The following is a 17832-nucleotide window of genomic DNA, read 5'->3' on the forward strand; positions in this document are numbered from 1 at the left end:
AATGGTCGATTTCTCCCGCATGTCGCTCCTATATATAAATTCATTACGCCCTTAATAATTTAGTGGATATTTTTACAAAACCTCAGTCAGGTCCGCCTCCCTTACTACCGTCATTAGCGTATTAATAATGACCGACGAACGTAATTACACGGTTTCAATTGAACGTGGTCGAGTATAGAGCGTTGAATTTTGCATAGAATTTAATTACTTATTCCCGCTGTTCGGCATTAAGCTTAGAATTTAAAATTTGACGTTTCTATTCCTATAGTTTAATGCTCAAGCTAATTTTTCGCTGTACTCCAAATTCGCAACTCCTTCGCGAGTCGATGGTTTCCTGAAAATGGATGCTCTTCAACTTGTAAACCGACACTAAGTTACAAAAATCTCCGTAAGATTATTTATGCCAAACTCGCCTTTCTTCTCAATTCAACAAAAAGAATAGGTAGGGATAACAACAGAGAGTTTTCAAGGAAAATTGTCAGAATTCATGTTGGTAAAGTAATTCTTAACATGGAATGTAGAGATAAGGCGTGTGTGTGCACCAATATATAGAATTAAATCGCTGGGAACGTGAAAATATTGCGAGGTGCTCTTCTACAATAAATACTAACTAAAGTTATAACGACAGTGAGCGAACAAGTTATTCTACGTGTTCTCAGTCCGAGTTGAAAACTGTGAAGGAATGCAGAGAAGAAGCAAACTCGCACGCGTCGCAGTAATAAATTAATTACACCATAAAAACTTTCCATTTTACTAATGGTGACCAAAGAAAAGCAGCGCATTGTTAATTGTTTTTGCTTGCGATTTGTTTATGTGAAAAACTAGCGTCTTCTTTGTGACTTAAGCTTAGGATAATCCCACTCGCTCGCAGTTATTTTAATTTTCATTATCGAATTCATCTTCCGTAAGATTGCGCAAACTATGAAACTTTCGAGAGAAAACCAATCCGTTTTCCATGGAGTACGCGATTCTGCGCCCGTTAATTACTCCTGATTCAACGTCCTTTTGAAAATACGCCGCCGTGTATTTTTGTATGCCAATTCATTATTGTGCTTTTAAGGGTAAGGTGAATTAAATTATTACCATTTCAATAGCAAAAGGACATCTTTAAAGAATCTCCACTTTCGTAGTTAGAAATTGTTATTGGGATTCTGGGATACAAGAGAAGAATTCTCTCTGCGTTATTTCTGCACCAAATATTTCAACCCTAGAATGTAACAGCCGTTACAATTTGACGCTCAATGTTGGGCATTAAAAAAAGGATCGTTGCACATTCCGATAGGTTTGCGACAATTTCATTCTTAGCTAAATTTTGAAAGCTACATACTCTTGGAATTGGTTGCTCTATCTGGGTTTTTGGAGGTGCGATTTTGCGAGCTGTCAAATTTTTTGGATCTGTTTGAAATCTTCCCCTATTCTGATAGATCGGCCACAATTTCTTCCTGTGACTTTACATAATCTTCGAATTGATGGCTTTATCTTTGTTTCTTTTGGATTCTAAAGGCCAAAATGTAACAAACATCGGCCTTTTCTTTTACATCTGCTAACTGTTAAGGCAAATGTAATGGGCTCATCAAAAAATATAGTGTTGGTGGTAAGGGTACTAAACCTCTTAGGGACGAATGTAGAACCCGGCGGTCTGGGAGTATTGATACCCCCCCCATCCCCCTCCTGAAACGGACTGATGAATCAATCTTCAGTGCTCTACAACAGTCATAAGATATTTGTATACTGGAAGGTATTCCTCCCTCTCGACCCCCTGGTGCTACGTTCTCCTTCAAAACGTTCAGCTATAACGACTTTCTACAAAAAACATTTCGTAAGTGCTCAGAGTTCTAAACCTCAGGGAAGAATGCAGAATCTGGGGGTATGGATACCCCCCCCCCCTCTACGCCGAACAGACTGAATAAATCTTCATCTCCCTACCCCGGTTATAAGATATCGTATGCTGGGGGGTATTCCATACCCCCCAGACCCCCCGGTGATACGTTCTCCCTCGAAACGTTCAGCCCTAACGACCCTACAAGAATATTGCGTGCTGAGCGATGTACAACTCTTAGAGAAGAAAGTAGAACCGGATGGTGTGGGGGGGGGGGTATTCTATACTCTTCAGGTCCGTACCCCTCGGCCCTAAGGGAAAAAAGACAGAATCAATCTTCATTGCCCTACAACGGTCATACGATATTAGTATACTGAGAGGTATTCCATAACCTCCAGGCCCCCCGGTACTACATTCTCCCGCGTCTTCTTCCCTAAGAGTTTTAGAGCTCTTTAAAAAAAAACATAGTAGATCTAAACCTTTTAGGGAAGTATTTAGAACCGGGAGGTCTGAGGGATGTAAGCTTCTTAGGCAAAAGGGATAACCGGGAGGTATGAAACACCCCCTCCCCCCCCAGGTCCATGCTCACCAGGTAAGATATACAGAATCGGTCTTCAACCCCTACAGTCATAACATATTCGTATATAGGGGGGGGGGGGGGGGTATGGATACCCCTCGACTCCCACGTGCTACGTTCTTCATTAAGAAGTTTAGAGCTCTTTCCAAAAATATTGCGCTAGTGCTAAGGCCACCAATCTTCGGCTCTCAGGGAAGAATGTAGAACCGGGGGTTTGAGGGTATGGAACCCCCCACCCTCCCAAAACAGACTTAATCAATCTTCATTTCTCCACCACGGTAATAAGATATTCGTATACGGGAGGGGGAGGGGAATTTACATACCCCGCAGCCCCCCCCCCCCCGGACAAATGACCTCACACAATTCTACTGTCTTTTCTAAGAGGTTTAGATCCCTTAGAACTAACAGAATATTTTTTGGACGAGTCTTCCTCGAAACGTGCAGTTGTAATGGCTCTTTCCAGAAAATACTTGGGAGGTATTCAATACTCACCAGGCCCTCCGGTGCTACGTTCTCCCTCGAAACGTTCAGAGGTATGAACTACCCCCCTCCCCTGGAAAATTTTTTAGAATCAATCTTCATTTCCCTACAGCGGGCATAGGATATTCGTATACTGGGGGGGATATTGATACCTCTCAGACCTCTTGATCTTCTTCCCTAAGAGGTTTAGAGCTCTTTCAAAAAAAAACATTGTGGCTCTAAACCTTTTAGAAATGTATTTAGAACCGGGAGGTCTGAGGGTATGGAATCCCTCGCTTTCCCGGAACAGACTGAATCAATCCCCATTTCTCTACAACGGTCATGAGATATTCGTATAATACCCCCCACATCCCCCCGGTCTCTCTCGAAACGTTGAGCCATAACGACCTTTTCTAAAAAAAATTGCGTTAGTGCTAAGGAATGTAAACTTATGAGGGGAAAATGGAGAACGAGGTGGTATGAAACACCCCTCAGGTGTGGGGAAAAATGACAGAACCATAAGATATTCAGTGCTACGTTCCTCCTCGAAGCTTTCAGCTATGATAACCCGTTACAACGAATATAGTGTTAGTGCTAAGGGGTCCAAACCTCGGCTCTTAGGGAAGAATGTAGAACCGGTGGGTTTGGAGGTATGGAACCCCCACCTTCCCGGAACAGACTTAATCAATCTTAATTTCCCTACAACGGTCACAAGATATTTGTATACTGGGGGGGGGATGAAACGCCCCCAGACCCCCCGGTGCTGCGTTCTCCTTAACCATAATCATAAAAAATATTGTGATGGTGCTAAGGGATCTAAACCTCCTAGGGAAGAATATTGGACCGAGGGGCATGGAGCGTGTGGAACACTCTCCATGTCCATACTCTCCAGGAAAGAAAGACAGAATCAATCGTCATTTTCCCACAACGGTAATAAGATATTCGTATACGGGGAGTGAGGCGGGGGAGGGGGGGGGGGGTTAATACCCCAGACCCTCCTCGGTGCAACGTTCACCCTCGAAACGTTTAGCTATAACGATTCTTTCTAAAAAAAAGTGAGTAGTACCGGGGGATCTGGGGGTATGGAATCTCCCGCTCTCCCGGCACAGACATAAAATTTTCGTATACTGGGGGGTATTCTATGCCTTCCCTTCCAGACCCTCTCCCCCCTCCTTTTCGTACTACGTTCAGCCATATAGAAATTTGCGTTACTGCTAAGGGATCTAAACCTCTTAGGGAAAAATGTAGACCCGGAGGAGGGTATTCCATACCCCGCAGGTCATTACCCCCCAGGCGAAAAGGTCCCTTAATTCTACTTTCTTTCTAAGACGTTTAGATCCCTTAGAGCTAACACAATATGGTTTTGATCCTCCTCCAAATGATCAGCTGCAATAGCTCTCTCCAAAAAATACCTGGGAGGTATTCCATACTCCTCAGACCCCCCGGTGCTACGTTCTCCTTCGAAACGTTCAGCTGTAATGACTTTCCAATAAATATGGGAAGAATGAACCTAGAACCAACATGTTTGGGAGGTATGAACTACCCCCCTCCCTAGGGGAAGTTTTTAGAATCAATCCTCATTGCTTTACAGCGGGCATAGGATATTCGTATACGGGGGGGGGGGGGAGGTTGATACCTCCCAGACCTAGACCTCTTGGTCTTCCTCCCTAAGAGGTTTAGAGCTCTTTCCAAAAAAAAACATTGTGGCTCTAAACTTTTTAGGGAAGTATTTAGAACCGGGAGGTCTGAGGGTATGGAATCCCTCGCTCTCCTGGAACAGACTAAATCAATCCCCATTTCTCTACAACAGAATCAATCTTCATTTCCCCACAACGGTAATAAGATATTCGCCTACCCTTCCAGCCCCCCCCCCCCCTCGTACTACGTTCTTCCTCGAAACGTTCACCCATATCGACCTTCCAAAAAATATTGCGTTAGTGCTAAGGGATCTAAACCTCTTAGGGAAGCATGTAGAACAGGGGAAAAAACCTCCTGATTCTACTTTCTTTTCTAAGAGTTTTGCAGCCCTTAGAACTAACACAATATTTTTTGAAAAGAGTTTTCCTCGAAATGTTCAGCTTTAGTGGCTCTTTCCAAAAAATACCTGGCAGGTATTCCATACTCCCCAGACCCCCCGGTTCAGCCGAGCGTTCAGCTGTCTTTCCAAAAAAATATTCTGTTAGTGTTAAAGGCTCCAATATTCTTAGAAAGACTGTAGAACCAGGGGGTTTGGAGCTTTTCCGTCTGGGGGCGTGGAATACCCTCCGGGTTCAAACCCGAAACTAGACAGAATTTCCTTTTATATAGTTTTCGCTATGACCTAGTGAATTTGTGCGAATCTATGAATTAACCTTAATATAATATCTACCATGCTTCGGAGGGCATGTAAAGCTGGCGGTCCCGTTAGTCATACCACGACTGTCGTTAGGTCCCACAGACGGCTGTTGATGCGTCCTGAAACCTAGGGAGTGCCTCCCATACGGTACAAAAAAAACTTAATATCTAATCTAATAACAATACACGCCAAACTAATTAAAGATTCCAATGTGAATCAGTTTATCAATGATAACATACATGCAATACAAACGGCTGCAATTTGCCCAAAGGCTGCTATCTTTAAGAAAATGAAATCTGAATATTCTTTGATAATTTTTTACTACAATCCACTGTAATCTACAACAATTTTTCGTAAACGGATACTACACTGCACTTGATAAAAAGAATGACCTTCAGTAAATAACGCTGATGGTGCAAAATAAACCCGGAACGGTCCTCCTTACAACGACAATGATTCGAAAGGGTCTAAGAATTTTAACACCTTAATGTTTATTAATGTTTTTCCAACTGCAGGAGGCTATTTTTTATTTTTATGATTACGAATTCCAACGACAAAGTTCAATCCCCTTTTGTTTCACTAATACGTCACTAATGACTTTGTTCTCGAGCTAATACGGCTGTTTTATTTCTCCGACGGAACGCGTTTTCCTCGATTTCCTATTGCCCTGCGTAAACATTTCCGTTTGCGAAAAAAAAGAATAACCGAACCCACAACTGAGTTTTATGATGCCCGGAGAAACGGCGACTTGCGCCCAGGCCCGTCCGAACCGGTGACTCCTTGATAGTTTTCGACCCAATTCCTTCCAAAACCTCTCCGGATTAACTCCCCCCAAAATTGTCGCGATCTCGTTCGCTGCTCAACACGTAATGCCATAAATTAGTAATTTGCAGCACTTGAATTGAGTTGGAGCAAAGTTGCTTCAAGTGCAGAATACATCTGTTTTCTGATGACACATCGTTTAATTAATGGCGATATGTTTCTGGTACATCGAACAATTTCTTTGCTGCAGTCATCACGCTGCACTTCACCCTTTCTTATCTTGGCCACGGTAAAACTTTCAAATGAGAGTTCAAAAGGTCTTCCTTTGATAACTTGGTAAATTTAAAACAAACGTTAGGTAAGTACAGTGATAGCTTTCGTAAACATCTCCATTATCGCAAGTGATTAGATAAGTAAGTCGCTCTCGGCTGGATTCTGTCAAGTTTCGTCGGCATGATAACACCGTGGCTACTGGTTTTGCTAGGGGTGGCAATCGCAAACGGTGGTGTGACCAAAGAGAGGAATTCCTCGCGAGTGGTCATCGTTGGTGCCGGCGCGGCGGGTTTGGCGGCCAGTAAGCGTCTGCTCGATCATGGATTCGACGACTTCATCATTCTGGAGGCGAACGATCGAGTTGGGGGTAGAATCCATAGTGTGAGGTTCGGGGATGCCATTATAGACCTCGGTGCCGAGTACTGTGCCGGAGAGGGCGTGTACAACCTTGTCAAGGACCTTGGCGTGTTGAAACCGAAGGGGACCGTCAGCAACGGCTACCACTCCACCAGCGGAAGCTTAGAACCTACCTTCACGAATGGGTTGTTCGGTGTTCACTCGATACTCGAGTCCGCCGAGAAGGACAACCGAAGCTCCAGAGCGGCGCACATCCAGAAATTGTAAGTTATCTTCTATCACCACTTCTGTCTAAACTCATCCTTCAGCTTTAAATCCGCCGTCGTGCAAATCTACGGCGATGAGCACGAGCGCCATCTAGCGTACGATTGCGTCGACCTCATCGAGAAGATTAATTTGATTTACGCCTCCGCCTTTTTTCTGGAAGATCTTTCGGCGGCCGATTCCCACGTCGACTATCCGGGAAAGGTGGTTTACAACTGGAACGGTCACGGTTTTCAGACGGTCCTAAGAGCCTTACTAAAGGACCATAATCTAGACGATAGGATTAACCTCAACAGCGCAGTGAGAAAAATCGAATGGGGTTCCGAGGAGGTGAAGCTCACGACTTCGAACGGGGCGGAGTTCTTCGCCGAACATGTCATACTAACTCCCTCTCTTGGCGTGCTAAAACACAAGCGCGCTATCTCGTTCTATCCTCCTCTGCCCGCCGAAAAGGTGGACGCGATCGATATGCTCGGCTATGGAACCACAAACGCCATCGCGCTTTACTTCCCCGAAAGGTGGTGGACGAATCCGAACATGGTGTTCATCTTCAGCAAGACCGGCGGCGGAGTGAGCGGGTTCACGGAGGGTCCGAGAAGGGTAAGTTCCGCTCCCTTGGCTCGCGACGCGAACGACTCTTGGTTTCAGAACGGCAAGTCGTGGTTGGACACGCTCTTCGGCTTCACCGCACTCGAGCAGAATCCGAACGCGCTATTCGCGAGCTTCACGGGGGAGTTCGCCCCGGACATAGAGCTGTGCAGCGACGACGTCATAATCGACGGCATCATGTACGCCATACGGAAGTTTGTTGGCGTTAACGCGACGAGACCTACGAAATGGTTGCGCCGCAACTGGTACCACGATCCGAGCATGCGCGGCACGTACTCCTACGAGACGGTGCGGTCGTGGAGAAACGGGGCCGCAAGAGAGAACCTCGCAAAACCTCTCGCGTCGAGGGCCGGTCGGCCTCAACTGCTGTTTGCTGGAGAGGCAGCGCATCGCGAGTACTATGCCACGGTTCACGGGGCCTTCGAAACTGGTTACAGAGAAGCGGAGAGGATAATAAACTGTTATGGTCCTACTAAGAAGAATTAGTGCATTATAAATTGTTGGTGGCAATAAAATCATATGACGCCTTTGTTTATAAATTTTCTCCCCAGCTCGGATTTATTTTAAAATCGATTAGTATCGCTCGTTTATGATGTCGCATAAAGGAGATCCGTAGTCACGTTCGAGGACGAACTAATTCAGCGCGCCAGTAAGTATATTTTAGTTACCATAAGGAGATATTGTTAAAAACTCAGAGTAGTTGTTTGCTGCCCGTGATTCGTAATCGTAGAATTATGGGATCATTGTACACCATACCCTCCAGATCTACCCCCACCCCCGTACTACGTTATCTGCTTCACTTCTTAGTATAAAGTAGTATTAGTTAGTATAATTTCTAAAGGTTAAACGTTGTATGGGGGAGAACATAGCACCGGAGGTCTGAGAAGAATGTAATGACTCGATAATTCCTTCCCTTACCACTCGCAATCTTAGGGAAAAGGTATTGGAATCATCGTTTACTGAGGAATATTCCATACCTCCCCAGACCCCCGGTTGCACGTTCTCTGCCGCACTTCTCAGTAGAAGAGGATGTGATAATTTTCTCAAAAACTATTAGAAGAATTCTCAGGGATAAACGTTTTATGGTGGAGAACATAGCACAAGACCTTAACAAATACGGTAAATTCCCTATAAGAAGTCCGAATATATATGTATGTGTCTGAAGATAGTAGGTAACAAATCCCAGGATGCTCGTAAATAAGACTTTAATGTGTTTCTGAGGAAGATTGAACAGCTGTAAGAGGATTTTAATGTAACATTTTTTAAAAACGTGTCTTATGGAAAAAAAGATGGAGGAAAGAAAAACAAGAACAGTATAGTAAAACAAAAGAAGAAAGATTAAACAAATAAAAAAATAAACAAATCGAGAACTCCAAAAAAGGAGAAGTGTTTTATTAAAATTAAAAATAAGTGTACAAAAGAAAACGACACAACGGAAAGGAAAACGGGGAAAAAGCGCACACATAAACATAAAAAAGTGGAACGTTATTTACAGAAAAAGAAAACATGTAGATTTTTAGCCATATAAAGGGAAAAAAAAGAGTTAAACAGTGTGTGAAGTAAAGAAACAGAAGGAAGAAGAACCAAGAGGCACATATAAGGGATGAAAACAACGAAAAACAAGCGGAAAAAGATGTATATTGATGAAAAATTATACATAAAAAAGACATGTAAAAAAGACAGAAGAAAGAACGATTTCGGACTATTCGATGACGTAACTACAGAGTGACCTTGTTTTGTGGTGCAAGGTGCGATTTCACAGTTACGTAAGTAAAGAGTGACCTTGTTTTATGGTGCAAGGTCTTTCACAGCGAATCCTGAATGTTGATCCACTACTGAATCTTGGGCAACAACCTTGATTTTTCATTAAGCGTGAACGTACATTATGTCACTTGAACATTTTGGGATCCTCGAGATTTGTAACTGTTGAGATCCTTGAATCCCCGATCTTTAAGTTTTGCAACCGTGACGTTTAGAGGTTCGCATTGAATCTTTAATTCTGTGTTTTACATTCTGAACCTTGGATATTGAATCTTGAATCTCCAGATCTTGGACTACTGAATCCAAAGTGATGGTGCTAGTATCCTAAAGCAACGTGAATTGTAAACGGAGTACGAACTGGAAAAAGAAAAGGAACTAGACGGCGGAGAGAAGAAAAAATGTGGAAGAGAGATATGTGGAATAAAAAGGATAAATGATAGCGAAAAGAAGACTAGGGATAAACAGAGGAGGAGAAAAAGAAGAGTATAATTGAAGAAGGAGAGAGTTGAGGAATAACAAAGAAAGGGAACTCCAAAGGGCGCGCTTGGTCTATGAAATAAGTGGTTTACTCAAAATTCGCTGTCACGTTCAGTGTTTTTGTTTTTGTCGGACTGGGAACGAAAACAGAAGGGAAAGAGAAAAAGAATGAAAGAAGAACAAAACTCAAAAAACAGAAGCAACAGAATGAACATGTGAACTGTGAAGCCGAAAGAAGGTGAAGAAAAGGAAGAACAAAGAAACAATAATGATTTTTATCACGAAAAAGAAACAAAAACAAAAACAAACAAACAAAAAGAGTAAAGGAAAATATAATAAATAAGAAGGTAAGGAAGGCGAAGAAGAGGAGGGACCGAGAAAACTGTAAAAAGAAACGGAAGAAGACCCAGACTGGAAGGAACGAGCTCTGAAACTAGTTGCAGAAGAAAAATGGTGGGCAGAATGGGCCTTTGGTGCCCCTAAGTGCTGGCTGGTCGGACTCCCCTGTGAATAGAACAGAATGGAATTACGATGATGGAGATCAAGAGAAGAGACACAGAACGGAAGAGGGTGAAGAAGAGGAATAGAAGAAATAGGAGGGGAATTGGCGGAAAAGTATAATTTTCTCCCGATATTTCCAAAGAGTAAACTTCTCGAGACGTAGTGAATAGGTGTTGATATGATAAATGGAAATGTGTAATTGAATTTTCCACCAAGTTCTTTCCTACTACCTCCACCTAAACAGTTTGGGCCCAAAAGCGAAGGCTCGGTTATTTTCATGAAAAGCCCCTGGAGGAGAACTGTTGAAAAAATGAAGAAACTAAAGGATAGAGCGAGAGAGGCGGATAGCAAAAAGAGAAAGAGAACTATAATGAGCAAGAAGGAAAAGAAGGAAAGAAGATGAAGACCAAGGAAATCAAGAAAAAAAAAAGATTTAAAAAATGTAGGGAGAAAGTGGAAGAATATAAAAAATAGGTCACAAATTAAGAAGAGAAATAACAGGTGTAAGTGTGACCTGAAAACAGGTGTACGTGAAATATGAGAAAAAAAGAGAAGAAGAAAGGCGAGGATAAAAATATAGCAGGAGATGGAGTGGAAAGGTATAGTGCACCCTGCCAGTCGCGAAAATAGAAGAAAAAAGAAACCAAGGAAACTAAATAAAAGAAGAGAAGAGAAAAAATAGTGAGAGGGGTGAATATAATGATAATGGTGATAATGAGTGGAGTATGAAACGGAAAAGAAGATTATGAAGTGAAGAAAAAGAAGAAATGTATCCTTGACAAAAACCAATTTCTTCCAAAAGTTGTTGACCGGCCCTAAGATAATAAATTGAAGCCTGTTATTTCCAGCGTTTTTCTTGTATCTCTGCCTAGAAGAACTGAGATCGAAAGTCTACTAAGAAACACTTTAAGGGTTAAAAAAGGAAGAAGAGGACGGGAAAGAAAAGCGCTTGTTACTAGATAAGAAGAAAGAGAATAAGGCAAAGAAGAATAGGAATAACAGCAAGAATACAATAAACAGAAAAAAAGTGAAGGACAGATAACATGCAAAGAAGAAAAGCACGAAACTATCAGTAGGTATGCACCGGCATGGCCTATACCTCTGGTAACATTTCAATGTGGAGTTACATGTAAGTGAAGAGTGGAAGAAGAGGACAAAGACTATGGTTATGAGGAAAAATAAAAACCAAGATAAAGACGAGAGGTGTAAAAGGACAGTGAAGGATATAACAAAGAAAGAAAGACCTAGAGGAGGAAGTGTCTGCCATTTTTCCTATTTTGCACTTCCATGTTCTCTCCTTGTGTGCCCACTATATTTTATTGTTCTTTCTGTCCAATTTTTCGCGTATACATTTTGAATATATTTTGGTATTTTTTTTGCTTTAACTTGATCTCTGTTTTGTTGCTTTTTTCCCACTCATTCGCTTTATGTTTCGGTTTTGTTCTTTTTTGTCCTTGGAGTTTTTTTTTGTTCTTGTTCTGGCACGCTATTATGTTTTTAATGTTCTTCTATCTCTATTTGTTTATGTTATTCATTATTATCCTTCTATGATCCATTGTTTCATTGCTTTTATTCGTGTGTATGCTTCCTTGGCTTCTTGAATGTTTTTTTTGTACTCCTGTTCCTATCTCTTTTTGTTATCGGTGTTTGCTGCATATTTATTTTTTGCTCTTTTTTGTAGGTACTTACCCTGTAGGTTTTTATCTCGTTTCGTTATTTTCCCTTTTTTCATTTTTTTTATTCTAGTCTTTCGCTTTGTTTCGTTTTCGGTTGTAATTTTGCGTCTCCAATCTTTTCTTGTTTTCTTGTATCCCCCTTTTTTCGCCTCTTATACTGTTTTTTGTTTCATTTTGTACAAATTTTCTCACCCTTTTCGTCCGTTTCCTTTTTTCTTCATTTTTTGTTCTAATCTCTATGTTTCGTTTACTCTAATTGTTCTTCTTTTGTTGTTATTTTTGGAGTTTGTCCATAAAAAATCATTGTCTTGCATAGGTACCTTTTATTTGTCCTCTTGAATGCCCGAGAACATTAAATCGTAAAATCAGGAGGTCATGAGATTGTAAGATGCCGAGAACCTCCAGGCTTCAGAGTCTTTTTGAAAAACAAAAAAGAGAGACGTCAAAAAGGCAAAGAGCAAAAAAAGGAAAGGGATATAACACGAGAGTAGGAAAGGAAGAATGTAAGAGAATAAGGGAAATGAAATTTTTAAAATGACATGGGAAAAAATAAATAAAAAAGAGAAAATAGGAGGAAACCAAGAAGAAAAAATAAAAAGTGACGCTGTGAAAGACCTTGCACCATAAAACAAGGTCACTCTTTACTTACGTAACTGTGAAATCGCACCTTGCACCACAAAACAAGGTCACTCTGTAGTTACGTCATCGAATAGTCCGAAATCGTTCTTTCTTCTGTCTTTTTTACATGTCTTTTTTATGTATAATTTTTCATCAATATACATCTTTTTCCGCTTGTTTTTCGTTGTTTTCATCCCTTATATGTGCCTCTTGGTTCTTCTTCCTTCTGTTTCTTTACTTCACACACTGTTTAACTCTTTTTTTTCCCTTTATATGGCTAAAAATCTACATGTTTTCTTTTTCTGTACATAACGTTCCACTTTTTTATGTTTATGTGTGCGCTTTTTCCCCGTTTTCCTTTCCGTTGTGTCGTTTTCTTTTGTACACTTATTTTTAATTTTAATAAAACACTTCTCCTTTTTTGGAGTTCTCGATTTGTTTATTTTTTTATTTGTTTAATCTTTCTTCTTTTGTTTTACTATATTGTTCTTGTTTTTCTTTCCTCCATCTTTTTTTCCATAAGACACGTTTTTAAAAAATGTTACATTAAAATCCTCTTACAGCTGTTCAATCTTCCTCAGAAACACATTAAAGTCTTATTTACGAGCATCCTGGGATTTGTTACCTACTATCTTCAGACACATACATATATATTCGGACTTCTTATAGGGAATTTACCGTATTTGTTAAGGTCTTGTGCTATGTTCTCCACCATAAAACGTTTATCCCTGAGAATTCTTCTAATAGTTTTTGAGAAAATTATCACATCCTCTTCTACTGAGAAGTGCGGCAGAGAACGTGCAACCGGGGGTCTGGGGAGGTATGGAATATTCCTCAGTAAACGATGATTCCAATACCTTTTCCCTAAGATTGCGAGTGGTAAGGGAAGGAATTATCGAGTATTTTTTCCCATGTCATTTTAAAAATTTCATTTCCCTTATTCTCTTACATTCTTCCTTTCCTACTCTCGTGTTATATCCCTTTCCTTTTTTTGCTCTTTGCCTTTTTGACGTCTCTCTTTTTTGTTTTTCAAAAAGACTCTGAAGCCTGGAGGTTCTCGGCATCTTACAATCTCATGACCTCCTGATTTTACGATTTAATGTTCTCGGGCATTCAAGAGGACAAATAAAAGGTACCTATGCAAGACAATGATTTTTTATGGACAAACTCCAAAAATAACAACAAAAGAAGAACAATTAGAGTAAACGAAACATAGAGATTAGAACAAAAAATGAAGAAAAAAGGAAACGGACGAAAAGGGTGAGAAAATTTGTACAAAATGAAACAAAAAACAGTATAAGAGGCGAAAAAAGGGGGATACAAGAAAACAAGAAAAGATTGGAGACGCAAAATTACAACCGAAAACGAAACAAAGCGAAAGACTAGAATAAAAAAAATGAAAAAAGGGAAAATAACGAAACGAGATAAAAACCTACAGGGTAAGTACCTACAAAAAAGAGCAAAAAATAAATATGCAGCAAACACCGATAACAAAAAGAGATAGGAACAGGAGTACAAAAAAAACATTCAAGAAGCCAAGGAAGCATACACACGAATAAAAGCAATGAAACAATGGATCATAGAAGGATAATAATGAATAACATAAACAAATAGAGATAGAAGAACATTAAAAACATAATAGCGTGCCAGAACAAGAACAAAAAAAAACTCCAAGGACAAAAAAGAACAAAACCGAAACATAAAGCGAATGAGTGGGAAAAAAGCAACAAAACAGAGATCAAGTTAAAGCAAAAAAAATACCAAAATATATTCAAAATGTATACGCGAAAAATTGGACAGAAAGAACAATAAAATATAGTGGGCACACAAGGAGAGAACATGGAAGTGCAAAATAGGAAAAATGGCAGACACTTCCTCCTCTAGGTCTTTCTTTCTTTGTTATATCCTTCACTGTCCTTTTACACCTCTCGTCTTTATCTTGGTTTTTATTTTTCCTCATAACCATAGTCTTTGTCCTCTTCTTCCACTCTTCACTTACATGTAACTCCACATTGAAATGTTACCAGAGGTATAGGCCATGCCGGTGCATACCTACTGATAGTTTCGTGCTTTTCTTCTTTGCATGTTATCTGTCCTTCACTTTTTTTCTGTTTATTGTATTCTTGCTGTTATTCCTATTCTTCTTTGCCTTATTCTCTTTCTTCTTATCTAGTAACAAGCGCTTTTCTTTCCCGTCCTCTTCTTCCTTTTTTAACCCTTAAAGTGTTTCTTAGTAGACTTTCGATCTCAGTTCTTCTAGGCAGAGATACAAGAAAAACGCTGGAAATAACAGGCTTCAATTTATTATCTTAGGGCCGGTCAACAACTTTTGGAAGAATTTGGTTTTTGTCAAGGATACATTTCTTCTTTTTCTTCACTTCATAATCTTCTTTTCCGTTTCATACTCCACTCATTATCACCATTATCATTATATTCACCCCTCTCACTATTTTTTCTCTTCTCTTCTTTTATTTAGTTTCCTTGGTTTCTTTTTTCTTCTATTTTCGCGACTGGCAGGGTGCACTATACCTTTCCACTCCATCTCCTGCTATATTTTTATCCTCGCCTTTCTTCTTCTCTTTTTTTCTCATATTTCACGTACACCTGTTTTCAGGTCACACTTACACCTGTTATTTCTCTTCTTAATTTGTGACCTATTTTTTATATTCTTCCACTTTCTCCCTACATTTTTTAAATCTTTTTTTTTCTTGATTTCCTTGGTCTTCATCTTCTTTCCTTCTTTTCCTTCTTGCTCATTATAGTTCTCTTTCTCTTTTCGCTATCCGCCTCTCTCGCTCTATCCTTTAGTTTCTTCATTTTTTCAACAGTTCTCCTCCAGGGGCTTTTCATGAAAATAACCGAGCCTTCGCTTTTGCGCCCAAACTGTCTAGGTGGAGGTAGTAGGAAAGAACTTGGTGGAAAATTCAATTACACATTTCCATTTATCATATCAACACCTATTCACTACGTCTCGAGAAGTTTACTCTTTGGAAATATCGGGAGAAAATTATACTTTTCCGCCAATTCCCCTCCTATTTCTTCTATTCCTCTTCTTCACCCTCTTCCGTTCTGTGTCTCTTCTCCTGATCTCCATCATCGTAATTCCATTCTGTTCTATTCACAGGGGAGTCCGACCAGCCAGCACTTAGGGGCACCAAAGGCCCATTCTGCCCACCATTTTTCTTCCGCAACTAGTTTCAGAGCTCGTTCCTTCCAGTCTGGGTCTTCTTCCGTTTCTTTTTACAGTTTTCTCGGTCCCTCCTCTTCTTCGCCTTCATTACCTTCTTATTTATTATATTTTCCTTTACTCTTTTTGTTTGTTTGTTTTTGTTTTTGTTTCTTTTTCGTGATAAAAATCATTATTGTTTCTTTGTTCTTCCTTTTCTTCACCTTCTTTCGGCTTCACAGTTCACATGTTCATTCTGTTGAGTAAACCACTTATTTCATAGACCAAGCGCGCCCTTTGGAGTTCCCTTTCTTTGTTATTCCTCAACTCTCTCCTTCTTCAATTATACTCTTCTTTTTCTCCTCCTCTGTTTATCCCTAGTCTTCTTTTCGCTATCATTTATCCTTTTTATTCCACATATCTCTCTTCCACATTTTTTCTTCTCTCCGCCGTCTAGTTCCTTTTCTTTTTCCAGTTCGTACTCCGTTTACAATTCACGTTGCTTTAGGATGCACCATCACTTTGGATTCAGTAGTCCAAGATCTGGAGTCAACGTCCAAGATCTGGAGATTCAGGATTCAATATCCAAGGTTCAGAATGTAAAACACAGAATTAAAGATTCAATGCGAACCTCTAAACGTCACGGTTGCAAAACTTAAAGATCGGGGATTCAAGGATCTCAACAGTTACAAATCTCGAGGATCCCAAAATGTTCAAGTGACATAATGTACGTTCACGCTTAATGAAAAATCAAGGTTCTTGCCCAAGATTCAGTAGTGGATCAACATTCAGGATTCGGGGTCCGGGGTTCTGGATTCGAGTTTGGAGGATTGGAGGTTCGAGAGGTGGGGTTCGAGGTCCGAAGTTTGAGGTCCGAGGCATGAGATTGGGGATTTAAGATTCAAGATTCCAGGTTCAAGATGCAAAGTCCAAGGTTCAGGGTTTCAGATGCAAGATTCGAGATTCAAAGTTCAAGATTCAATGTTCAAGATCCAAAGTTCAACGGACAAGGTTCGTGATTCAAGGTTCAAGATGCAGAGTTCAAGGATCAAGGTTGAAGCTTCAAAATTCAAGGTTCGAAATCCAAAGTTCAAGGTGCAAGGTTTAAGGTCAAGGTGCAAGGTTAAATGACTGAGGCTCAAGAGTTAAACACTCAAGAAATAAGATTCGGGGCTTAAGGTTCAAGATTCAGGATTTAGGATTTGGGAATCAGGATTCCGGATTCGGGATTCAAGGCTCAAGACGCAGGGATCAAGATTAAAAGTTAAGATTCAAGGTTCAAGATTCTAGTTTCAGGATTCAATGTTAAAGGTTCATGATTCAAGGTTCAAGATGCACAGTTCAAGGTTCAAGATCTAAAGTTCAAGGTGCAAGGTTTAAGGGCAACGTCCAAGGTTCAATGACTCAGACTTGAGACTTAAGACTCAAGACTTAAGGATCAAGATTCAAGATCCAAGCTTCAGGATTCAGGATTTGGGTTCAAGTTCAAGATTCATTATGTTCCTGTTCTACTAACATCTCCCTCTCCTTTTCTCTTTCTCTTCTGTTTTTGTTCCCAGTCCTACAAAAACAAAAACACCGAGCGTGACAGCGAATTTTCAGTAAACCACTTATTTCATAGACCATGCGCGCCCTTTAAAGTTTCCTTTCTTTGTTATTTCTCAGCTCTCTCCTTCCTCAGTTACACTTTTCTTTTTCTTACACCCTCCTCCTCTGTTTATTCCTAGTCTTCTTTTCGCTATCATTTATCCTTTTTATTCTACACATCCCTCCTCCACATTTTTTCTTCTCTCCGTCCAGTTCCTTTTCTTTTTCCAGTTCGTACTCCGCTTCTCTTCATTTCCTTCCGATACACTACTCAAGCTCCTAGCTCTCTTTTCCTTCGCCGCTTATTTTTCTTCTTTCGTCCGCTGTCTCTCTTCATCTCCTACTGTCCCATCGCATCCTCCAGATATCCTCTTTTTTGCAATCTCTCTGTTTCCTCTTATGCTCCTAATTTTATTTTCAACTATTCTTCTTCATGCCTTTCCTCTTCCTCTTACATTTCTTCTGTTCATCCTCAGCCTGAGTAGGTTAAGGAGTTCAAACTCGAGATTTGAGCATTAAAAATTGAACTTCCAGGATTTTGGAATTCTGAATTCAAATTTCAGTTTCTAAGAGAAATTAGTTCCAATGAGG

General features: G+C 40.4%; 1 protein-coding gene across 1 annotated transcript; it reads left to right on the forward strand.

Moving 5' to 3' along the window:
• Positions 1-6325: 6325 nt before the first annotated feature.
• On the forward strand, positions 6326-7985 carry LOC116172289 (spermine oxidase-like). The gene is made up of 3 exons (XM_031489475.1): positions 6326-6845; positions 6891-7446; positions 7495-7985. The coding sequence occupies exons 1-3, from the start codon at positions 6406-6408 to the stop codon at positions 7939-7941; spliced, it is 1443 nt and encodes a 480-aa protein (XP_031345335.1). The 5' UTR covers positions 6326-6405; the 3' UTR covers positions 7942-7985.
• The last annotated feature ends 9847 nt before the right edge of the window (positions 7986-17832 follow it).

This window comes from Photinus pyralis, unplaced genomic scaffold, assembly GCF_008802855.1.
Source record: "Photinus pyralis isolate 1611_PpyrPB1 unplaced genomic scaffold, Ppyr1.3 Ppyr1.4_LG5, whole genome shotgun sequence".
NCBI classification, from domain to species: Eukaryota; Metazoa; Arthropoda; class Insecta; order Coleoptera; family Lampyridae; genus Photinus; species Photinus pyralis.